This window comes from Camelina sativa, chromosome 7 (genome assembly GCF_030686135.1).
Source record: "Camelina sativa cultivar CO46 ecotype springtype chromosome 7, ASM3068613v1".
Taxonomy (NCBI): domain Eukaryota; kingdom Viridiplantae; phylum Streptophyta; class Magnoliopsida; order Brassicales; family Brassicaceae; genus Camelina; species Camelina sativa.
In genome coordinates this window covers 17936878-17963629 of record NC_141886.1, presented here as the reverse complement: position 1 = coordinate 17963629, position 26752 = coordinate 17936878, and the positions used below count along the sequence as shown (strand labels likewise).

The 26752-nt window shown below is 37.0% G+C and overlaps 1 protein-coding gene and 2 pseudogenes across 1 annotated transcript; 2 read left to right on the top strand and 1 right to left on the bottom strand.

Moving 5' to 3' along the window:
* Positions 1 to 1921: 1921 nt before the first annotated feature.
* LOC147941372 (secreted RxLR effector protein 161 pseudogene) lies at positions 1922 to 2434 on the top strand (annotated as a pseudogene).
* A 1965-nt stretch (positions 2435 to 4399) lies between these two features.
* LOC104701212 (uncharacterized) lies at positions 4400 to 5475 on the top strand. The gene has a single exon (XM_010416859.3). It carries the CDS (start codon positions 4492 to 4494, stop codon positions 5263 to 5265), a length of 774 nt encoding a protein of 257 aa, XP_010415161.2. The 5' UTR covers positions 4400 to 4491; the 3' UTR covers positions 5266 to 5475.
* A 12994-nt stretch (positions 5476 to 18469) lies between these two features.
* On the bottom strand, positions 18470 to 19502 carry LOC147941371 (uncharacterized; annotated as a pseudogene).
* Between the last annotated feature and the right edge of the window lie 7250 nt (positions 19503 to 26752).

Below are 26752 nucleotides of genomic sequence, written 5' to 3'. Positions count from 1 at the left end.
TGTTATCATCTCAAAATATGGCATTTGCGAGATTTATGACTCAGATAATCAAACTAAGAGCTCACTTTCCTGATTATCCAATTTAAGGAGTTAGATTTGATAAAAATGGTGAATTCACGTCCCAAGCATTCAATGGTTATTGTATGGTGACAGGAATCAATGTTGAACACCCTATAGCCCATGTGCATACACAAAATGGATTGACAGAATCTTTAATTACACGTCTGCAATTAATTGCTAGACCATTGATCATGAGATCAAAACTACCAACCTCAATATGGGGACATGCTATTTTGCATGCTGAATCACTTATACGCATAAGGCCAAGTGCATATCATAATTATTCTCCACTACAGTTAGCATTTGGTCGAGAACCAAATATTTCTCATCTAAAAATATTTGGTTGTGCGATATATAGACCAATTGCACTCCCACAACATACTAAAATGGGACCACAGAGAAGGTTGTGAATATACGTTGGTTGTGACTCTCCATCAATTATATGATACCTAGAACCTCAAACAGGTGACATATTTATTGCACGTTTTGCAGATTGTCATTTTGATAAAAAAAGAATTTCCCGTTCTAGGGGGAGAAAATAAAAATATCAAAAAGGATATCAAATGGTGTGTACCATCGCAGTTATACCTTGATCCTCCCACAAAGCAGTCATAACTAGAAGTTCGACGAATTATGAATTTACATAGTATAGCCAATCAACTACCTGATGCATTTGTAGAAATCAGAATGGTAACTAAATCACATATACCATCAGCAAATGCTCCTGCTAGAATTGAAATCACACAAGAACATGGATAATTTGATGAAACACATGAGTCTAGATACTCTTAAAGCGTGGTAGACCAATTGGTGCGAAGGATAAAAATCCTAGAAAAAGAAAGGAAGTCGAAAAATATGACGCTCCCAAAATGACAGAATTATGGAAAAAAATGAATCATGACTCTTCTACCAATATAGAGCATCATGAATCTGAAGAAAATCATGAGATTTCTATCAATTATATCCATAGTGAAAAGATATGGAATCGAAAGAAAATGGATGATATTTTTTCTCATCTTGTTTCAAAGGAAATAAACGAAGAAATTGAGGATCCAGAACCAAGGTCAGTATATGAATGTCAAAAGAGACATGACTGGATAAAATGGAAAGATGCAATACAAGTCGAACTTGATTCTCTTAATAAAAGAAATGTATTCGGACCAATTGTGACCACACCTAAGGGTATAAAACGTGTTGGTTATAAATGGGTTTTCGTCTGACAACGTAATGAAGAAAACAAGATAACAAGGTACAAAGCTCGTCTTGTGGCCCAAGGATTTTCTCAAAGACATGTGATTGATTACGAGGAAACATATTCTCCCGTTATGGATGCTATCACGTTTAGATTTTTAATGAGTCTAGCAGCTGATAAAAATCTAGATATGTGTCTCATGGATGTTGTAACGACATATTTTATATGGATCATTAGATAGTGATATCTATATGAAAATCTCCGATGGATTTAATATGCCTAAACGTTAACTTCTGAACCTAAAGAATTATGTGCAATAAAATTACAAAGATCATTATATGGTCTAAAGCAATCTGGGTGTATGTGGTATAATCGTCTTAGTGAGCAATTAACTAAAGAAGGATATGTGAATAAATCTTCTATTTCCTTGTGTTTTTTATCAAGAAAACAATATCCGGATTTGTAATTATCGCGGTCTATGTTGATGATCTAAATATCATTGGAACTCAAGAGGAAATACAGAAAGCAATAAACGATTTAAAAGGAGAGTTTGAGATGAAAGATCTCAGACAAACAAAGTTTTGTCTTGGTTTACAAATTGAACATTCTCATGAGAGAATATTTGTACATCAATCCACATACACTAAAAGGGTTTTAAAACGCTTTCAAATGGATAAAGAAAATCCTCTCAGTACACCAATGGTCGTTAGATCACTTAATATTGAAAAGGATCCCTTCCGACCACATGAAAAAAATGAGGAGATACTTGGTCCTGAAGTACCGTATCTAAGTGCAATTGGAGCACTAATGTACCTTGAAAATTGCACTCGGCCTGATATATCATTTGCAGTTAACCTTTTGGCAAGATTCAGCTCATCTCCTACACAAAGACATTGGAATGGGATAAAACATGTCTTTCGTTACCTTCAAGGGACTATTGATTTAGGATTATTTTATCCTAAAGACTCAAAGGGTCAAATGGTGGGTTTTGCAGATGCAGGATATTTATCAGATCCACGCAAAGCTAAATCACAAACTGGATATGTTTTTACTGTTGGGGGCACCGCCATATCTTGGCACTCTCAAAAACAGAGTTTAGTAGCTACTTCCTCAAATCATGCTGAAATCATCGCACTCTATGAGGCAAGTAAAGATTGTGTGTGGCTTAGATCAATAAGTTAACACATTATGTCAAGTAGTGGAATCAATGTAAATATAGAGCCAACCGTCTTATATGAAGATAATGTCGCATGTGTTGCTCATACGAAAGAAGGATATATTAAAAGTGATAGAACTAAACACATCCCTCCAAAGTTCTTCTCATATACCCAAGAGTTTGATAAGAATAATGTAATTGAAGTAAGATATGTTAGGTCATCTAACAATGCAACAGATCTTTTCAAAAAGTCATTACCTACTTCAATATTCAAAAAACATGTCCATAACATTGGGATGTGTCATCAACGGAATCTCTAGAGTGTTATACTAAGTCATTCGAGGGGAGCAAGTGTAATTGTACTCTTTTACCTTACTATGGTTTTTCTCAACAAGTTTCCTAGAAATGTTTTTAACGAGGCAATAAGATCCATCGCAAAAACACAAACGACAATGAACTCTTGGGTATATGTTACAAAAATCAACAAAACATTTGCGTATACAAGTTATATTGGAGCATATTGTCTTAATTGTTACAGTAGTAATTGTCTATATTTTTACTCTATAAATATGGATGTATTGTTTCAATTGTACGATGCACTTCTTATCGATAATAAACGTAAACTTTCTTTCTCCTTTAGCTTCTCATACACACTTTTCAAATTATTTTAGATTACTCATATTTTTATTTACGATACAAAAATTACTAAATTAAAACATAAACTATATTTTCAAAACTTCAGCACTTACAAAAATGATCGAACTTGAGAAAAGAAAACCCAATAGTTCCACAAACTAACAAAACCTATTCCGGTACGGGACAAAAAGAATTCACACAGTAACATTCAAATCATCCCCACAATAAAGCCAAGTTGACTTAAAAGGAAATAATCGAATCATTACCTGAGACCAAAAGCTTTATTTCTTCCACATCCCCTATATATTAAAACATCCCCAATATCTTAAAGAAGAAACATTTTCAAAGAAAAAGCTGATGTATGGCTAAGTTCATAAAATTTTGATAACTAAATTCAGTTCAAAATGTCCCCTGATAATTATATTTTTACTGATGAACTTTCTGCGGACTTTTGAATTTTTTTTTTTATCAAAATCATAAAATTTAATTGATAGTATTAAAAATCATAAAATAATTTGCACTATTTACATAATTATCAAAAATATGCAATATATATAACAAAATTATCAATTTTTTTTAGAAAGATATTTTTATGTACGTTTAAAATAACTTTATTAATATTAATCACGTTTAAGTTTTAAATATATTTTTTCTATCAACATTTGGGCTTTAAATATATCTTTTCATTGTTGTCCAAAAAACTCTGAATCTTGTCTTTGCATTGTACTGTCTGTAATACAGTAAAACCTCTACAGACAGAATAGTATATTTTCTATCATTATAGTTTGAAAATACAAGATAAGAATTGTTTTATAAATATAAGTTCTATGAGAAAATTCAAAATTCTAAAACATACATATATCAACATATATATATATATGCGTAAATTTACATGATTATTAATTTACGATATTATTGAGACCATATTTTACATGAGAATTTCAAAAAAAAAATTATTTTATTTTATTAAATTTTGTTATTTTTACACCGGTCAAACTTGAGACCAACAAATTTTTTTAATTTATAGTGTTTATTAATTTATAGAGGTTTTACTGTAGTATTATTGTTTTTCATCTGTCACAACCAAACTTCTGAGTTTTAAATCATTTGAAAAATAACGACTTGTATAGTCCCAATTTATTGAGATATTAATGCACGAAATAAGTATAACGTATAAGGGACCGCTGGCGATACATATGATATGCACTATCCAATTACAAATCCAACTAACACACAAATAAAAATAACATTTTCTCTATGGAATTATTTAGATTGCCGTATCAATTGGTGGACCATAAAAGCAAAGACCAACGCACCTACTTTTTTTTCATTTGTATCTACTAATTTCCTTTACACAAAATTTAATAGAATCATCATTTATGTCCTTAGCCTTTCCTTCGCCACTATTAACGTCTATCCCAGAAATTTCATTTATTCTATCTCCACTATGCTCCCATTTAGCAACTACTACATTTCTTCACCATCTATGTCCAAGATGAACATTAGCAACAACAACGGAAACAAGAAGAGGAAGAAGAAACGGCCGACAATGACGGTTTATGATGGAAGAGGAGGAGGAGGAGAAGGAGATGATGATTTGGCGGTGGTGAAGGCGGCGGCGTGGGCTTGGTACTTACGGAAAGAAGGCAAACCGATCATGAGAGAGTTTGATCTAACTAGAGCAACAAGAACACCGCGACCGTCACGGTACAAGATCGAAGCCACGAAGAACATGATCCTCTCGGAGAATAAGGTTTTGGCTGAGAATAGGTTTTCTACTAAGTCTCCGCTTTGGTATACTAATTACTCATTCCGTGGGGATCAAGAAACGCAATACTCTCGTCTTCTTGACACTTACGAGATCAAGAACAAGTCCAAGAGGCTTAACATTGATGATTATAGTTTCTCCGTGAGTTCAAGCAATGATTTGTGGCACAACGGCAATGATCATCATCACAATCATAATCGTAATGATGAATATGATAACAACACTGCTACTAGAACAAAAAATGACAAGAGCTATAATGGTGGCTTCATGAGAAAAGTGAGCAAAAGAAGTTTGTGGAAGGGAATGATTGTGATGGGTCCAGGGTCGACGGTTTGTGGGAGAAGTGATGACGTGGCTTCGCAAGCCGGCAGGAGAACGGTTAAGGTTGCAGCGGCGGCGGAGGCTCTGGTCAAGTCGGCGGTAAGTGGCAAGACCCAAAGTGGTCGTCGCTAACTTTAGTGGTTCTTGGGTTGTTGAACTTTAAAGACTTTTTAGAGCCTGGAAGGGCTTTTTCTTTTAAACATATATATATATATATATATATATATATTTAATTCCACTTTGTTTTTTTACTAGCTGTATACTTTCGAGTTCGACCAGTTTGAGTACATATGTACATCTTCAGGAAAAAAAAATGTAGAAATTAAAGATCGTTCTACCTCAGTTGTGATTTGAACTTAGATTTTTTCCTTTAGATTATACGAACTACTTCTAGATTTTATTTTTTTCTAAGAAAATACTGCATTATATTTCTAGTCTCAGTACAATATATTAAAACTTATTACTGAAGTCTAATATAGAAAAACATAATACATATATACTTCTGTTTTTTTTTTGGGTGCACATTTTTCTTTTAAAGGTGCAGGAGAATAAAAAAAATATAAGGGTTTGTAAGTTTGTAACACATTTAAGTTTTGGCTTTACAACTAGAAAAAATAAAGAGCCCAACACATTAATAAAGGTCAAGTTGAACCAACCCATAGCAACAACGCATATAGAAATCCAGCCCGGTAGAATAGAAGGACTCTCTTCGTGTTGTGTAAAGCTGTTCCATATATGGTTTGACTGATGAATACACTCTAAAATAAACAATTCTGATATTAGTATAGAGACAAGAATGAAGAAGCTATGAAACATGGTTGTGACTAGGACTCATCGCTCAAGGTGGATCAGAAATGTCTAATTAAGAAACAATGATGAAATTGAAAAATGAAGACTTGCGAAATCGATCGGCAAATAAATCTTATTATAACAAAAGAAAAAAACTGAGAGTTAAAGGTGAAGGAGATACCTTTGTATGGTTACCAACAAAGAATGGTGTATATTCGGCTAAGTCAGAGTACTTTGAGAGTGTCGAGGGAATATCCAGAGTCACTTTTACCTCCACCTGCAATCATAGGTGGAATCTGAAAACCTTACCGAAATACAAACTCCTCCTATAGAAAGCAATGAAAGGAGCCTTACCTATGGGAGAGAACTTGAGGGCTCGAAACATAAATGTTGATGCCATTTGTCCTTTCTATGGTGATCCGGAATCCAGCAAACATCTATTTATCACTAGCTGATTTGCTCAATAGATCCAGAGTTTGGCCCCCTTCAAGTCTCAAACGGATCTCAGAACCATACACACCCTAAGATCCCTAATAGAGTCAGCGAAAATATGGATCTGCCTTCCCTTTGTAGAATTGGAGCTGGACCTCTATACCTGTGGATTATTTGGTCCATCTAGATCTTTCGAAACCATAAAACTTTCAAGATCACATCTGTAACGCCCCGACCGTCACCTTTTACTGGATCCTATGTCCAATCCCAGTCCATGGGTCCATTTTCCTTAATGGACCTCACGTCCCTCACTAGGCCCGTGGGCCCATTCATATCTGACGGTCGGTTTACGTCCAGGTGCCACCTTATGAGAAATCAAAGCTTTAAAAACTTATTACCGTCCATACAAATCACCCCATGATCTTTTCATGGTTTTGTCCTTACTCGCACAGTTCCGACAGTCACTTCCCGGAAGGTCACCCATCCTGAGATTACTCCAGCATAAGCACGCTTAACTGTGGAGTTCTCTCAAGACATTTGACCAAAAAGATAAGTGCACTTTGGTGACATAGGTGGCCAAATCAATTCTTTTAAACTTTTCCGCAAGCTGGGGTGTCCCAATATCTTATTCCCCGGAGGAAACATTGAACCATGCTCTCAAGCTAGGAAGAGAATGGTGTGAAGATCAAAAGGCACCGGAAGTACCAACACCTTTGGTGATTAAAGAAACCCTCCAACCCTAGGGAAGAGATGAAGTCATCTGCCAAGTTGACGCGGCATGGAACAAGGAGACAAAGAAGGCGGGATGCGGCTGGATCTTTAGCAATAACTTCATTCGCCAACACTGTACAAGTTTCGTGTGAACACAGCTCTATCCGATCACCACTTGTTGCGGAAGCAGTCTTCCAAGCCCTTCAGGACGCGATTGTAACGCTCCGACCGCCACCTCTTAGTGGGCCCTATGTCCAATCCCAGTCCGTGGGGCCACCTTCCTTAATGTACCTCACATCCTCTCAGTAGGCCCATGAGTGTGACAACCCGTCCCGTAGACCCCACTAGCCCACCGCTAGCTGCCCCAACGGACCGTCTGTGGACCCTACTAGCCCACTGCTAGCCGCCCAAACGGACTCCAAGCTGACCCTGCAGGGCATCGATCCTAACCCCTCACTGTGGATAGGAACTATTCATCCAAATCCACCAGTAAGTTATTGGTGCGCTAGGCGTTCCTCGAACCCTGGTCCCCACCCTTTAACAACCTTCCCACAGGACAAGCTGTCACCAATTGATCTGCAGCTCAATTGGTGACAACTTGTCATGTGGAAAGGTTGTTAAAGGGTGGGGACCAGGGTTCAAGGAACGCCTGGCGCACCAATAACCTACTGGTGGATTTGGATATCCACAGTGATGGGTTAGGATCGATGCCCTGCAGGGCCAGCTTGGATTCCGTTTGGGCGGCTAGCGGTGGGCTAGTGGGGTCCACGGACAATCCGTTGGGTCAGCTAGCGGTGGGCTAGTGGGGTCCGTGGGACAGGTTGTTACAATGAGCCCATCAATATCCGACGGACGGTTTGCTACGTCTGGGAGGTTTTAAAGACTTGTTACCATCCCTACAAATCACCACATGATCTTTCCCTGTGTTTTGTTCTCACTCGCACAGTTATGAAAATCACTTCCCGGTAGGTCACCCATCCTGAGACTACTCCAGCTCAAGCACACTTCACTTTGGAGTTCTCTCAGGACCACTAACCGAAAAGATAATTGTAATTTGGTGACACCGTCGACCTGCTCCTCAGCGACAACGATTTCAGCAATCATGTTGCCCTCTGCATCAATCTTTTGGCCCTGCTCATTATGCAAGTGGCCCTCTTGATCCCTCAAAACACTAGCCTCATCAAATCTCAGAATGATTGGAGTGACCATCTTTGCTGATTTGGCTGCTTTTCGGTTTTCACGCTCAAGTTTTCCCAACTCTTGGTTTGAAAGCTTCACAACTGGACCAATTTTGTTGTTCCATGTGTTAGGCTTATTAGGCATGTACCTGAAACACACAAGAGAGGAGAAACAAAAAGCGTGTTAGTAAAATAAGAAAATAAAAATTTAGACAAAATCAAAGACTTTAATCTAATGGTAAATCAAAGAGTCCCCGACAACGGCGCCAAAATTTGGTATGCTCAAATTTACCCTAGAGCTACTTTCTCAAATTAAGAGATCATTGTAGTATTTAGGGATTAAATCCACAAAGACTCTAGATTCACACAATAGATTTAATAATCTTTTAATTATGCTAAACAGAAATATTGTAATTAAATTGCAAGACTAAACAGAAAATAAAAGAGTTGTAAAATTCAGATAGATGAAACGTTAGGCCTAGGAAAATTCTCAGGAAATCATAGAAAATCAGATCAATTAATTAAGCAAGAAGGATTCAACTATATAAGCACCGTTCTTGAACTCTAAACACAATTGTAAAATAAATCAGTTCTCACTGCAAATATTATCTAAGTTTTTAAACCCAAAAATTCAAATCTCTTTGCAAAATTCAAGTTAAAAACCAGCAATAAAATTAAGTTTAGATAAGTTCACAAAATCACTAATTCAAATCTCTTTGCAAAAAGTAATTTTGCTCACCAAAGGTTTTTGTCAGGAAAATCAATTATATTCTTATATCAATCAATAATCCTAAGATCTAAATCCAGTTGACTAATCAAAGATCTAGCATTAAGAACAACCTATGGTGAAGAACAAGAAAGATAACGAATCAAAACAATTAATCAATCTAACAATCCATGAAATCTCTAATGAGAAACTCTAAACCTAACAAGCAGATCTACTCAGACATGATCAATGAAACAAAATCATGAATAAAATAGATATCATTAAGAAATTAATAGAAGAAGTAAAAGAGTTATGAATCTTCTCTGAAGGAGTCTTGATTCTTCTCTCCAAAAGCTCTCTAAAATCTCTCAGGATTCTCTCTCAAAAGTTGCAGGGAAAAAAAAAGCTTAGGTCTAAACAATGACCTAGAAATCCTATTTATATTCCTAGAACATGTCCAGGGACTAGTGATGCAAATATGGAAAACTTTGGGGCAGATTTGTAAAACTTCCAAAACTTGGGTCTTCTTGCGGCTAACATGGGTGTCGACCGACACCACCGGGTGTCGACTGACATTATCTCTCTGAATAGATTCCAAGTTGATTTCCTCCGGATTAATGCTCCAAAATGATCCAAATTGGTCCACTTTGCTCAGTCCATGCCAAAATCCTATAAAACATGAAAGACTCAAAAACATCCTAGAAAAAAAATCAAAAGACTCAAAAAGCACACTTATATCATGGTTAAAAACCATAAAAACCATGATATATCAACAACCCGAAAACCCTAACTGGTGTCGACTAACACTCACTAAAGCCCTCGCGCCATCACGCCTTGGTTTCGACAGACACCCTCCTGGTGTTAACCAACACCGACTCCGTAGCATAGTTCTCCTTGAAGCTGAAGGTCTAATCTCCGCCTACCACCGCCTCCAATGCGGCCAAGACTCTCCCAGAGGCCAACACAAGTCATGGAAACCACCAATCGCACAAAATGAGCAAGAAAAACAACCAAACAAGTCACATAATCACAAAAATAAAGTTTTCAGCTTAAATAAGCCATGGCCATGCACTCACATTGCAAATCAGAATGAAATAAATCACACATGATCAGATACAACACCACAACATGCTCCTAACACGTTCACGGCCTCAGATCTCCAACCATAGGAACAATATCTCAAGAACAGACTCAGGAACTCACATGAAACTCTCTGGAAGCTTTCTCTCTTTTGCAAAAGGTAAAAACGGCTAACCAAAACTAGGACGTCGAGTTTTTCCACTTTAATACCCGAGTCCTAGGGTTTCCAAACTCAAAACGCAACAACACGTGTGTTTAGCTTAAGTCGGTCCAATCTGGGAAATGTTGGTGTCGACCGACACCAACCACTCCATAATTCCAAAAATAGAACACAAGTGTTACATCAGTTGTTTCAGATTGAAAGCAATTAATTGAAGCCATAAACTCGGAGAATTTACCTAAGGAACTCCATGAGATCATCTTTGATATCCTAACGCTATCCTCTAGCTTTGGCTAAGCGTGTGCTATCAAAGAATGTATCCTTCTCAGTTTAATTTGGTTCTATTAAAATTTCTCGGTCTTCACAAGAAAAAAAAAGTTGGATATATGATAACTAAGAATGGTCATGAACTGAAACAAAGTAATTGGTGTGGGGGGGGGGGGGGGGGGAAAGAATACCATTTTTGTTTGTCAAACCTTTCAAACCGCACCTAAAACCATGAGATTTAGATTTCTCTATTTTAAACTAAAGAAATCCTCTCAAATCCTCCATAAATAAAAATCATTAAAATCCACATCCACAAACTGTTTTAAATAATAGTAGATTTTAAAATATATTTTTAATCATTAGTTCAATATAGTGGATTTCATTAGACTTTCTAAAATTCATAATTGAACAACATAGGATTTGTAAATTTTATACAAATCACTTAAAATATCAACTTGAATACATCCCCTAAATTTCTCTTATTACTTGTTTTACAAGAAAAAACAAAAACTGTTTTATATAAAAATTCAAACATAAAACCACCCTTCTGTAATTTTTAATTTTAAAAATATCACTAGAACGATACAATAAAAAAAAACAAAAAAAAATGAAAAGAAATACATTAATATAGTCTGCAACTGCATGGTAATAGACTGGTCTGTGTTAGGGATGGGGTTTGGTTGGGCGGGTTTGGGCTTCATATTGGTATTTGTACAGCTACTTTGGCAGAAATTTGGGGTGTATATTATTGTTTGCTTATTGTTTGGGACCGTGGTTTTTGGAGAGTGGAATTAGAGGTGGATTCGCTGTTAGTGGTGGAGTTTCTTCAGTCAGGGGTTAGTACGGTTTACCCGCTGGCTTTCCTGGTACATTTGTGCTAAGATTTTTTACACAGGACTGGTTGATTTGGGTTACTCATATGTATAGGGAGGCTAAACGTCTAGCCGATGGGTTAGTGAACTATGTATTTGCTTTAGGAGTAGGGTTGCATCTATTTGATTCTTGTCTCGATGTGGTCCATCCAATTTTATTGGAGGATGCAAATGGAACTGCATTTTCACACCAAGTTCGGATGTAATTTTATTAGTTATTTTTTAATAAAATGAAAGGGATATATCCCCTCTCTTTCACCAAAACAAAACTTCATGGTAATATACTCTGTAATAAATTTATAGTTAAAGAACTATCCCCTTGCTTTTGACGCCAAAGGCGGTCATGTTGTTATGTTAGCATAGGTCTCCCATTTTCGAGTTGAGAGAGTGAAAGAGGGTCGTTGTAAGAACATGTGGAGAGACTGATCAGACTAGATTCGGCCGAGGCATCAAACGGATTGCTAAATAAGCTTGGAATGGTAGTTAACAATGTTTTTCTTGGTTAAATAAGTTTTACACATTTACAAAAAGTTCTTCTTTGATTTGGGATGAAACTTTGCAGAGAGCTTATATATTTACAGATTTTGAATATAGTCAGTGGGAATCTCGTTTGGTGTACAAAAGTCAAAAACCCACTCAAACGAAACGAAAAAAATGCCATTTTGTTAAAAGAGTTCTAGGTTTGTTGTGACCTCAACTGTTGGAAAAATGCCACTAATCACTAACGTCTGTACTATTTATTTTTCAAACCTTTCTCTATATTTTGACGACTACCAACTACACTTTTTGTCTACCACATGATTCTTAATGTCCGTCAGCACATTAAAATGAAAATAGAACCCACTTCAATTTACAGTGAAGCAATCAGTATGATGTTTTTTTCTTTCTTATCAGTATGATAGTTCATTGCATCAATGAGTCAAACCAGCTTATTTTTCTTTATTAGAATCATCATAGTAAACTATTATCAATCATGATGTTAATAGAATTATGTGTAGAATGTATATATGTAAAGGTTACAATAGTCATTAGTATAACCCTAGAGTCTCATGTACTATCTATATATAATGTACTCTCTTAAGTTAATAAGACATCAAGCCTTCAATCTTATATGATATCAAAGCATCGATACCTAAACCCTAGAATCTTAAAACAAAAATTTTTCTTTTCACCGCCGCTTGTGATGTCGACCTCCTCTGGCGAAACCATTGCCATCTCTGACTCTCAAAATCTTCTTACCATCAACATAACGAATGTGACTAAGCTTACCGGCACCAACTTCTTGATGTGGTGTCGTCAATTTCGTGCACTCCTTGATGGCTACGACCTCACCGGTTACATCGACGACACCGTCGACGTTCCTCCGCTCACCAGAACAGTTGCTGGTGTCACTTCTGACAATCCCGACTACAAGATCTGAAAACGTCAAGACCGTCTCATTTACAGTACTCATTTACAGTGCTCTCCTAGGTGTCTCTGTTCAGCCGCTTCTTTCCACTACCACGACGTCTGCTGAGATCTGGCGTACCCTCACGTCGATCTATGCGGCTCCAAGTCGTGCACATGTCCAACAATTGAAGCAACAGATCGAAGTCTGGGTCAAAGGTGACAAATCTGTTGAAGAATATTTTCAAGGTCTCACGACGAGGTTTGATAAGCTGGCTCATCTTGTTATGGACACCACATAACACCAAAGAAATCTGTAATTTTTGTTTTTTGTATTTGTGCCGCAAATTTCCTACGGCTTTCTCGTGCTATCAAAATGTTACCGTTAATTTAATATTTGGTGATCCATCAGGAGCACTAGTAAATCCTAATTAACCAATAAGTACCATTTCATATATCGGTTGGACCAAAGAAAATAGTTAGTTCCAAGGATCAATAAAAAAAAATATTTTTATTGTAAGTACAAGTGATTTCTAGAGTATACTTATAAGTTGTAAAGTACATTTTCACAAAATTCTAACTCCACCACTTTTATGTATAAGATAAATGTCATATATATATATCAAGGTTTGTTGTGGCCTCGCTAGCTAGTGCATGAAGATTGCTGTTCCTTTTCAGCCCTTTTCCATCTTTTGACTGAGTACCAACTACACTTTATGTCGGCCATAGAATTATTTGATGATCGTAAGCACATAAAAATGAAACTTGAACCCATCTTGGTCGGTCCAGAGTTGAAATGATATTATTAACACACAAAATTAGTCGAAAAAGAATGAAATAATGAATGGGCATATTTCTGTCTTTCTGCACTGTATATTTCTTACTTCAATGACATTACAATGATTCGTTGTACAATCGAGTGCGTAAAACTCATAAACATTCCGCTACAAAACTAGCTCATATAAATTTTGTACGAAGGTCACAATATCTTTGTTGCACACCAAAATTGTTACTCTCGACAGTGACAATGTGAATTATTTTGACTCTACGCTCATATAAATGTGGTTCTGATACCAAATATAATGGTCCGACCACCACATTTTTTAATAGAGTCCACTTCTTCTCAGAGCCGGGCTCTGACATTTTAAGGGCTACAAACTAAAAAAAAACAAACTAATTCATACAAAGAAAAAAAAGTTTTAAGGACTCTTGCAAATGTGGGAGTCAAACCCACTACCATTCTCTATCCCCCCCCTAATACTCGACAAGTAGAGCAATAAGAGATTCTTGCCAAAAAGAGGTCAAAATTTTACTTATTATTTTGAGGCCACAAGCACATGCTTCACTAGCTTGTCGCTTGGGCCGGCTCTCTATCTTCTCTAGGTTCGTGAGTCCACCCTTATTCGATGGTCAGTGCATTACGTTTGGGAGGCTTAAAAAAATTGTTTATGGATCCTATAGATCATCACATGATCCTTTCCATTGTTTTATCCTTATTCCCACGATTCTGACAATCATTTTTCTAAATGTCATCTATCTTGATATTGCTCTATCATAAACACATTTAATCGTACAGTTTTCTCAAAATGTTTAACTAAAAATATAAGTGTACTTTTATGACATAGGTAAATAAATTAATTCTTTTAAACCTCTCCACATGCACCACCATATTTCTTGAAACAAGTGTGTTATAAAAAACTTAATTAAGCAGTTTGTACATTGATTATGGTTTGATTTTAATCGGTTTAAGTCTAGTTGGTTCGGTTCAGTTAAATTCATACCCCCTATCTCTCGGTCAATATATTTCATTCTTTCAAATATTCGCCAGTATAAAACAATTAATAAATTGTTATGAAACTAAGAGATTCGAAGGTTGTAAAACTCTTATTCTTATTGATAGAATCGAATAGAGGTTACAATATATATAACAATGACAAAGGCTAAACCAAAACCGACTAGGCAATAGTAAATAGGCCATGGGCCATCGGCCATGGGCCTTACACATCAAGACACATAACGGGCCGGTTATGGAAGTCCACTCCAAGTGTTTTACAACACTCCCCCTTGGATGACATAATCGTGTCAATGCTAAGGGATTAGTGCAATACGCTTGGGGGTGCTGCCTCATTAAAACCTTACCAGGAAACCCAATGGGACAAAACCATGGTGAAGGAAAAAGAGTACAACACGCATTGCTCCCCCTGTTCTAAGCATCCCTAAAGTCCTTAAGCCTCCGCATTCCAATCTGGTGCATGAGCTTCTTGAATGTAGTAGTCGACAATGCTTTGGTGAAGAGATCAGCTGAGTTGTCGCATAATTGAACTTGCACCACTTGAACTTCTCCGGCCTTTTGTAGTTCATGTGTGAAGAAGAACTTGGGTAGGATGTGCTTCGTCCGATCTCCCTTGATGTATCCTTCCTTGAGCTGTGTGATGCAGGCCGTATTTCGTATATGATTGTTGCTTCCTTATTGTCGATCATGCCATAATCTGTCCTGATATGTTGAGTCATTGACCTCAACCAAACAACACTCACGTCCGGCTGCATCAATTGCTAGGATCTCCGCATGGTTAGACGAAGTGGCCACAATACTTTGCTTCATAGAACGCCATGAGATCGCCGTACCACTGTGAGTAAAAACATAACCGGTCTGGGACCTTGAGTTGTGCGGATCCGATAAGTAACCTGCATCAGCAAAACCAACTAAACCTTCCTTGTTATAGTTAGTATAAAACAAACCAAAGTCTATCGTCCCTTGTAGGTAACGCAGAACATGTTTAACACCATTCCAGTACCTTTTAGTCGGACAAGAACTAAATCTTGCTAGGAGGTTCACGGCAAAACATATGTCTGGTCTAGTGTGGCTAGCCAAGAACATTAACGCTCCTATAGCACTGAGGTATGGCACTTCAGGACCGAGAACTTCTTCATCGGCCTTCTTTGGACCAAATGGATCTTTATCCAAGTCAAGGCTCTGTATATGCCATTTGATGCACAAGGATTCCATTATCAATGTGCTCAAGCTGCAATCCCAAACAGAACTTTGTTTTACCTAGGTCTTTCATTTCAAATTCTTTCTTGAGATATTCTACTGTTTGGGCAATTTCACCAGAGGCTCCAAGGATGTTTAAATCATCCACATACACTGCTATTATTACAAACCCCTTGTTTGCAAACTTCTTTATAAAAATACATGGACTGATTGGGTCATTCTTATAGCCTTCTTTGGCTAGGTACTCACTTAGTCTATTGTACCACATTCGCCCACTTTGTTTCAGTCCATAAAGGGATTTGTTCAGCCTTATGCAGTATTGTTCTCGAGAACCACTCTTATCTTTAAGCTCAAAACCCTCTGGTAATCTCATATAAATCTCATTCTCGAGTGGACCATAGAAGTATGCAGTTACAACATCCATTAACCGCAAATCCAGTTTTTCTCTTATAGCCAGACTTATTAGATATCTAAAAGTCGTTGCATTCATCACAGGGGAGTATGTCTCCTCATAATCTATTCCTGGTCTTTGAGAGAATCCTAGTGCTACAAGCCGTGCCTTATATCTCATGATTTCATTACTCTCATTTCTCTTCCTTACAAAGACCCACTTATGTCCTACTGGTTCTATATTGAATGGTGTCCTTAAAACAGGACCAAACACATTCCTCTTCTTTAAAGAGTTTAACTCCACATCAATGGCTTCTTTCCATTTTAGCTAATCTTTACTTTGAGTGCACTCTAATATAGACGTGGGTTCATGATCCTCATTTATCTCAAGTGCTACCTTATATGCAAATACTTCATCAATGTCGACATTCTTACGGTTCCATTGTATTCCAGACATGATATAATTGATTGAGATCTCATTATTATCAACACCTTAAGGTCCTTGAGATTCAGCGTCCCAAACCTCATTCGGTACCTTAGGATTTGCCGCGACCATGTCTGTAATTTCCTTAATCTCGGTTTGATTTGCACCTTTCTTAGATTTCCGAGGGTTCTTATCTTTGGAACCTAATGGTCTACCTCGTTTTAAACGTGGCTTAGACTCTATAGCAACTTGATTGTGTTTCTTCTGAACATCAATACGTACTGGTGCATTACAAGCTGGTATGTACGATTTTGTTACTCTCTTTGGGTCAGCAAAGGAATCTGGCAATTGATTAGCTAGCTTCTGTAAATGAATAATCTTCTGAACCTCTGCATCACATGCTAGATTTCAAGGATCTTGCCAATTTAAGGATGTTTGATTCCATGTTAATTCTTTAACCAGCTTGCTTGTCTCTCCACCCAACATTGGAAATTTGGATTCTGTAAATTGATAGTCCGCGTATCTAGCCTTAAACAAAACTCCTGTAGTTGGCTCAAGATACTTAATAATGTTGGGAGACTCATATCCTACATATATTCCCATCCTCCTTTGAGGTCCCATCTTAGTTCTCTGTGGTGGAGCAATCGGTACATAAACGGCACACCCGAATGTTTTGAGATGGGATATGTCGGGCTGATGACCCGTTAATAGTTGAGATGGTGAATACTTATGTTCACTAGATGGCCTGATGCGTATAAGCTCTGCTGCATGTAATACTGTGTGTCCCCAAGCCGACACAGGAAGCTTCGACCTCATTAACAATGGTCGAGCAATCAGTTGTATTCGTTTAATGAAGGATTCAGCTAATCCGTTCTGTGTATGGACATGTGCCACAGGATGTTCCACACTCACCCCCATGGACATACAATATTCATTAAACGCTTGGGATGTAAATTCACTAGCATTGTCTAGACGTATAGTCTTACGTGGAAAATCTGGAAAATGTGCTTTTAGTCTTATAACTTGAGCCAACAGCCTAGCAAATGCTAGGTTCCTTGTAGATAGCAAACAAACATGCGACCATCTGGTCGATGCATCAATAAGGACCATAAAGTACCTAAACGTCCCACAAGGTGGGTGTATAGGTCTACATATGTCCCCTTGTATCCTTTCCAGAAAATGCAAAGTTTCCTTAGTTACTTTGACTGGTGATGGCCTAACAATAAGTTTCCCTTGTGCACATGCGACACACGTGAGATTCTTAGGGATAACTTTTCTCTCTTTAAGAGTGTGCCCATTTGAATTCATAATAAGCTTACGCATCATGTTAGAACCCGGGTGGCCAAGCCGGTCATGCCATAGAGTGAACTGTTCATTGAACATTTTATTCTTTGCCAAGTTAGATTCTATCATGTTAATCTTAGCATGGTAAAGAGCAGTGGCTAGTGCAGGTATAGTCTCTAGGACTTTCTTATGTCTTTGTACGATTTCAGTAATGTATAGAAATTCTTTATCTCCTTCACCCTTTGTTTCAACATGGTAACCATTCAATCAAATGTCCTTAAAGCTTAATAAGCTTCTCTTAGAGCTGGGTGAATACAAGGCATCACTTAGTTCAAGATGTGTGCCATTAGGTAATAATATATGAGTCTGGCCGTAGCCCTCTATAAGGCTTGCTATACCCACAATTGTACTAACATTGGCATTTTTCATTATGAGATTAATAAAGTATCTCTTATCCTTCAAGATTGTGTGGCTGGATCCACTATCCACCACAAGTTCACTTTTGTCCACAGCCATTTCTATAATGACAATAATTTTTGTTTTAAAAAATATATTGAAGGAAATGAAATAACTTTGAATTTAAACCAAATAATCATTCAACAAAATAATCCAATCAAATGCAAAAACATAAAGCATAGAAGTTAAACCAAAACAACATTTTGAGTTCACATATCCTCTCTTAAACAATCGGAGGTCTCATGATCAAATAGATCATCCTTCTCATGGTCAAAATCTTCTTCACCATCGAGATGAACCAGGTTAGCCTCTGGATTTTTCTTCAAGCTCTCTTGATAGAGATCAACAAAATGCTTAGGAGTTCTGCAAGCCTTAAACCAATGGTTCTCTAAACCACATCTATGGCAAGTGGACTTGGTCTTTGGTTGCGGCTTGAATGCCCCACGGCCTCTACCCCGACCACGGCCGAAACCGGATCGGTTACCACGGCCTTGACCACCGAACTTATGTCCTTGGTAAGTGCCACGACCAAAACCACCACGTCCTCCACGGCCACGGCCACTCTTGTCCCTATTAGTTAGACTCCTTGATCTCTTTTGGCTCTTTAAGCTCTTGAGGATTTTTCTTTGCTAAATTATCCTTGTGAGCTTCTGGTAATGGGGCTGTACCAGGAGGTCTCAATGCACTATTCATTATCAATAGCTCATTGTTCTGCTCAGCTAGCAGCAAACACGAGATTAGGTCTGCATAGTTTTTGAACCCCTTTTCACGGTACTGTTGCTGAAGCAGTATGTTGTTAGTGTGAAAAGTAGAGAATGTCTTCTCTAGCAGCTCCTTCTCGGTCACCGCAGTACCACACAACCTAAGGATTGAGACTATCTTAAATAGCTCTGATTTATACTCATCAACGGATTTGTAGTCCTGGATCCTTAGGTTTTTCCAATCAAATTGAGCCTTTGGTAGGAGCACCGTCTTTTGGTGTCCATATCTGCTTTTCAGCTCTGTCCAAAGGTCAAGTGGATCCTCTATGGTGAGGTACTGATTCTTGAGACTCTCAGAAAGGTGATGGCGCATATGCATAATGGCCTTGTACTTTTGCTTATCAGATGGTTCATAACCTTCCTCAATGCACTCAAATAAATCCTTTGACTTTAGCATGATCTTAGTGTCCAATGCCCATTGCAGGTAATTGTCTCCAGAGGCATTCAAGGCAACATAGTCAAGATTGTTAAGCCTTGCCATCTGCATTATACAGAAATAGACAACCGTTCGTTAGAATGCGGTATTATGAGACCGATCCATGCAATCACTTAATAAGACATACGGTAATGAGACCGAACCATGTCAAATACTTATACTCAAATTTCGTGGTTTAATCATGCATGCAAGACAACAAACCTAGATAGATATTAGCAAGCAACAATTTCCTTTTTCTTAAATAGTTTTGAGTTTTTAGAAATTTTCCTTTTTCTTAACATGAAAACAAAATATTTTCTTAAACTTTAAGTTTAAGATAATGGTTATAATTAATTTAGAAGTTATCCAAATTTCTTCATGCAAAATTAGAACAATTTCCGATTTTAATTAGGATTTTAGGGTTTTGATTTTTAGCAAATAATTAAGCATAATCGGATTCAACCTAGAACAAACAGTTTTATTTTTTTCTATATGAATTTCGAATTTAATGATTTAGTTCTAGGGTTTTTATACAACAAACAAACAATCAAACAGCCCTAAACTTTTAATCTTAAGCAATTCAGATTTTAGGGGTTTTAGTTCTAAGGCTTCAATCAACCACACAATCAAGATCGGATTTTAATCATAGTTTAAATAGTTTAATTGCAACCATTCTAAACAACCTATAACAACCGATTTTTTTTTAAAGTTTTAAAGTTATAGGGTTTAGGGTTTAGGGTTTTGAAAGCTTATGAACTTGTTTGTTTGATTGTGTACTTGTAAGTTTTAGAGTTCCAATAGATTTAAAGATCAAGTTCGATTATGGGTTCTAAGAGGGTTTGATCTTATTTACCTTCACCGATTAGGAGGTTGACTGGATATGAACCAGGATCTAAAGACCTCGGTTTTACCTCTTCTTGATCACGAACCTCGGACAAGGTAGGAGGAAGAAACCGATCACAAACTTGGGCTGCTACTTCGAACAGGAACCAATCGCCGAACAGAACTCATCCCAGACAGGAACAGACCACGAACTAGGGCGTATCACGAGCAAGGGAAGAGACGGCGGTTTTTTAGGGTTTTTAGGGTAAGGGTTTTTCTCAGCTGGCTTTAGAAAGAGAAGGATCTCGCTTAGGCGGAAGCGGGTGCGCCAACTCTGTCGGGCAGCGAAGCTTACACTTGTTCACTAATTATGACGGTTCGCCAGGGCCTCTTTCCTCCTCCCTTTTCTGCTCACTCGTAGGGGTCCGGACCCCCACAAAGGGGGAGGGAGTCGAGTGAACATCCGGTCAACACTAGCCAAGAGTAGTCCGAAATGGGCCACTCTCAGAGAGAAATATGAGGCCCAAACTTAGAAGTCTTGCACCCCCTTGATAACGTGTTATGAAACTTAGAGATTCGAAGGTTGTAAAACTCTTATTCTTATTGATAGAATCGAATAGAGGTTACAATATATATAGCAATGACAAAGACTAAACCAAAACCGACTAGGCAATAGTAAATCGGCCATGGGCCATCGGCCATGGGCCTTACACATCAAGACACATAACGGGCCGGTTATGGAAGTCCACTCCAAGTGTTTTACAACATAAATTATTTTTAAAAGAAAAAATAGTCAAATTTTTGACCAGAAACATATATAGTCAATAAAATGCATATTAGGTTAATAATATTACCAACAAAGTTGGTAAGATTTAAAAGCATTGGTTAACTTTTGAATTTTTTTTTATTAAGGACAAAAAATTATTATAAATATGTGTATTTAGTTGTTAAATTCTAATAGGATCGGGACTCCTAAATGATCCACTGGATCTTTTTTTTTCTTTCTAGCTAGATAACAACATTCTCCTTTTTTTTACTTATTCTTTTTTTTCCTTAGACTTGTATGCTGTTCGACGTTTTTGTTGTTGATGAAGTTTTAACACAAACGTTTTGCTTGTGTAGGGAAGCATACTACATGCATCTATAGGAGTTTGTGAGAATTATGCTCCTCGATAATTTTCGAACCTTGTAAATCTCTCTCTCCCTACATATATATATTTCCAAACTCTTTCGCTTGTAATATATCGAATAGAGCGTATAATTGCAATAATATTATAGATTTTATCTTTTCATTAATAGTAAAGCTCTCATAATTTTCATTGGGTATTTTGCATTTTATTAATTATTTAAAAAATATGACTACTCTGTATTGCATATATTAAAAGAGCATCGGGATTTTAATTAACTCCATTGAACTCCTTCGTATGCATTTTCATTCTCATTACTAAATATCTTGTTTCCACGATGACGCAAAGGACAGATTGTGAAGGTCTTAGCTGCTTGAAGATGGTTCATCGTAGTTGCTCTGTCCCAAAATCCAAGTATACTTATTTTATGATCATATCAACCTTTTTAGAATTATTTTGATATTAAGATGATGAATGTAACCATATAAAAGTAAACTTGGTTTTTGGAGCAGAGGGCAAATATGATAAACTAAGTCTATCAACCAAAATAACCTGTGAAATTATTTCTAGTTATCTTAGCAATCTTCGACCAACTAAGATATTAGCAATCTACCCTTTTCTAATCTTCATCATGTGGTGAAAAATATTTAGTTTTGACACGAAGATGTATACAAAAGAGTTCAGTGGAATTAGAATTTTTTTCCTTGCAACTTCTTAACCTAATAGTGGTTACAATAAAGCAGGTCGGCGGTAATTTATGCAATAAAAATTTACCACAAACAAAATAAAATGTGAATTAAAATGTTTTACCCGAAACCTAATTCAAACTAAATTCTCCTAAATTCATAAATAGTTTACAATAATACTTTGTCACCCATTTTTGATGCAAATCCGGCATAATGCATTTATTTGACAAAATAGTATGAGAAAAGATTTATAATATGCTAAAAAAAAAGTTTAGAGAACAAAATTACAAAATCTTTTTTATACATCTCCACTTTATGGATATTTGCGATTAAAACTTTTGTATATAAGATAAACAAATAAAAAAATAAAGGCCTCTCCTGTCGTAAACCCCTTATCGAGACTATCAACCCTTGTCGGGACTGGCTGATTACAGGGTTCAAGGTAGCAAACAAATATCCGCCAATAACGCATTTGTTGTTTGCGGATGATAGTTTTTTCTTCTATAATGTAAATAAAAAACAATGTGAAGTTATTTTGGATATTTTAAAGAAGTATGAGACCGTCTCGGAACAAAAAATTAATTTTGTGAAATCCTCAATTCAGTTTGGTCATAAGGTTGATGAGGTGGCAAAGACGGAGATTCAGAGGGTTCTTGGGATATTAAATTTGGCGGTATGGGATCATATCTTGTTACCTGAGAGTTAGGGTGGGTCTAAAACGAAGGTATTTTTTTTTTTTTGGATAGGCTGCAGGGTCGGATGAATGGTTGGACTGTGAAACTACACTCAAAAGGGGGAAAATATGTGATGATTAAATCAGTTGTAGCTGTTGTACCGACATTTGTGATGTCTTGTTTTCGGATACCGAAAACAATCACATCCAAACTCACTTGTGCAGTGGCCAACATTTTGTGGAGTAACAATAGCCAATCAGGGGGTATGAATTGGTTAGCTTGGAGAAACTATGTTGTAGTAAACAGATGGGCGGACAGAGTTTCAAGAATGTTGATGATTTTAATTCGACGTTGTTTGTTAAACAATTGTGGTGGCTGATTGAGGCTCCAGACTCAATGTTTGCCAGGGTTTTCAAAAGTAGGTATTATCGGAACTCGAACCCACTAGAACCGATTCGGTCATACTCTTCATCTTATGGGTGGAAGGGTATTGTTTCTGCTAGATCTTTGGTAAACAAAGGGCTTATTAAAAGAATTGGTTTCGGGGAATCTATTTCTATATGGATTGATCCCTCGATATTGGCTCATTTCCCGACACCAGCTTTAAGTAAGTGTCTGTTTAAGGACCCTTCTCTCTAAATGAATCATTTTATTCATCATCAAATGAATACATGGCATATGGATCTGCTTAAAGAGCATTTCGACCCGGTCGATGTCGCACTCATAGGGGATTTACCTGTAGGAAGTTGCCAAAAAACAGATTCTATAAGTTGGTATTTTACGAAAACAGGGAAGTATATGGTTCAGTCAGGGTATCATACAGAACGTAGGGCATAACCTAGGACTTTTCAGGTCCGTGGTTGTGGTCAAGAAAATCTTCTAGCCAGGGTTTGGCAAGTTAAATGTCCACCAAAAATACAACATTTTATGTGGCAAGTAATGTCAAGATGCATTTTAGTATCAGCAAATTTGAGGCGGCATGGTATTGCTTTTGATACAGGCTGTGCAAGGTGTGGTGTCAATGAGAAAACAATAAATCATGCCATCTTTGTGTGTCCTTCCGCTCGCCAGGCTTGGGCTTTAACTCAGGTACCGGTGGTGTAGTGACCCTCACTACAGGATAAAATTTTCCTAAGGAACTGACACGAGAAGGGATCAAAAAGGAAGGGAGGTGGAAGCAGAAAAGAATTGCCGAGAGATGTCCGAGAAAAAGTAAATCGAGCATCAGGCCAATCAGTTGGTACGTACCAGTATACGCGGTATGCGCAGGACAGCATACGAGGACGGAAGAGGGAACGTTCATGCAGATAGTACCGTGAACCAGAAAGGTTGCGGGAAACATGAAGGAACCCGCTAAAATAATATTTTATTGAGGTGGAGTTAGTGGAGTTACATGTTGTGTTTAGGTTCAATGAACCAAGCTTGAGAAGCAATGCTAGACACTTGTCCTCAAACTTGTCACTAATGTCTTCATCTCTACTATGATGGATGGTTGAGATTAAATTAGAAGACAAAACCCTTATAAAGAGTAAGGTCCTCTTCCTCCTATATATAGATGGAAAACAACACATAAAGAAAAAAGTATATAGGAAAGGGGAAAGAAACCTTATCTTCCACCTAAAGAACATCAAAGAGTTCTTTTTCAAGTCTTCAAGTCATTAAAGAATAAAGCTTCAAGAACAATTCAAGTAAGCATAATTTCTACAATGAGTGGAGGTATTACTTTAAGATCTTAGGGTTCACGTTAAAGTATGTTTATCACCATAATCAACTTATGCATCTTTAAATTATAATGGGTCGTTGGTACGACAATTGGTTGAACCTCATGTAATTAAACTTTTTGTTACAATTTGTGTATTTCTTTTTATTCTATAGTTTTTATGTGTCGTCCAATAAGAGCTCAAGTGTCATAAGAGTTTGTAGTTGTTTTTTTTTTTTTTACGACAAAAGATTAGCTTATATTGGGTGGGAAATTGTTTATATACAAAACATTATGCGGAGATGTATACGTTTGTCGTGCCAAAGAATCCGCACTTACATTTGCATTTCTAGAAATAAGAGATAGAGAAAGAAGTAAACTCTTCCCTGTCAATCTTGATATCGTCGAGGTACGGCGAGATTGTCGTCCAGTCTAAAGAGGAAGACCAAATTTTGTGATGGTTACATCAAACTTTAGATACCATTCCTCGAAGCTTGTTTCAGTCCATATATTGATTTTTTCAATTTGCAAACCATATCTTCCTGACCTTCGGTTATGAAGCCTTCAAGTTGGCACATATAGACTTCTTCTTGCAAGTCTCCATTAAGAAAAACAGTTTTCACATCCATTTGATGTAACTCGAGATCAAACTGAGCTACTAATGACATGATAATTCTGAGAGAGTCTTTTCTAGACACATGTGAAAAAGTCTCACTATAATTGATGCCTTCTTTTTGACTAAACCCTTTGGCTACAAGTCTGGTTTTATATCGTTCTACATTGCCATTACAATTGAGTTTGGTCTTAAAGATCCACGTAAACACGACCGCTTTGTGTCGATCAGGCAATGGAACAATGTCCCAAACTTCATTCTTAACCATCAAGTCTATTTCATTTTTAGTAGCATCAATCCATTTATCAAAATTAACATCTTTCATGGCTTGTGAATAAGAAACCGGATCTTTAATGTTTCATTCTCTAGTTTCTCTTTGATAAATCACAAAGTCATTGGAAATAGCAGATCTCTTCGTACGAGTTCATCTTCTTAATGCTGGTTCCTCTTGTGTTTCATGATCATTATTGGCAAGATTTTCATAATGGAGTGTGTGATCATTCAATGGGTTTTCCTCATTGTTTAATGGTTCAACAATGCTAGGAACCCCAACATTCAAAACTAAGGGTAAAGGTATATTAACCCTAGTTTCTTGAATAGTTATATCACGAACTTTATCACTCCCACTAATCTCATTATTCTCAAAAAAATCTGGCATTATTGGTTTCTACTATTCTCGTACTATGGGATGGACAATAAAATCTATATCCTTTAGACTTCTCAAAGTAACCTATAAAGAAACCACTGATCGTTTTGGAAGTTTAATATCTTTTCATGTGGATTGTATATTCTTACTTCAGCTGGATACCCCCAAACATGGAGGTGTGACAAACTAGGTTTCCAACCTTTCCACAGTTCAAAAGGGGTCTTTGAAACTGCTTTGCTAGGAACCCTATTCAAAATATAGGTCGCAGTACATAATGCGTCCATCCACAAGGATAAAGGTAGGTTAGTGAAACAGATTATTTTTGTTGGTTGTGGTGAATGATGTATGGAATGATGAATTATGAATGAATGGATGTCAGGGTGTTTCAATTCCCCTTATGCAATTGTAGTATAAGAGGTGTCAATCCAATCTGAGTGTTTGTGATCAATCAAGATGTGCATATGAGTCTAAGTCAAGCCAGATGTAAAGGTTGTTTGTCACTAACAATCCTATGATGAAATGTAAAATGCAGAAAGTAAAACTACAAGAACTATGAGCTAAATGCAAATGGAACAGAATGATTATGACAATTATGAAGCTAAAACAGAAAAAGAAACTATGGAAATGCAAGTATTGAACTAATGCAAGGTAAGTAATGAACAGGATACTAAATGAATGCAACAGAAATGCAACTAGAGTGAAACAGGACAAACACAAATCATAAACACAAGTTCTGGGTTGGAACTCGAGCAAGCACTCGATCGAGTGCTGATCGAGTGCAGGGTCGAGCTGGACAAATACGCAAAACAGAGCAACACAAGAAAAACAGAGCAATACCAAAACAAATCAAACAACGATCAAACAACAGGATTTAAGCTAAGAAATCAATAAACAAGAAAGGTCTTGAGGAGGGATTCATGGGCTGGACTATGATTGAGGTCATCTAACTTGGTCAACAAATCTCAAACAACTTGAGCTAATCTCTAGACATATATTTCTAAGACATGTTTAATCCACTCTCATGGCAAGAAACAATCAAACTCATGCAT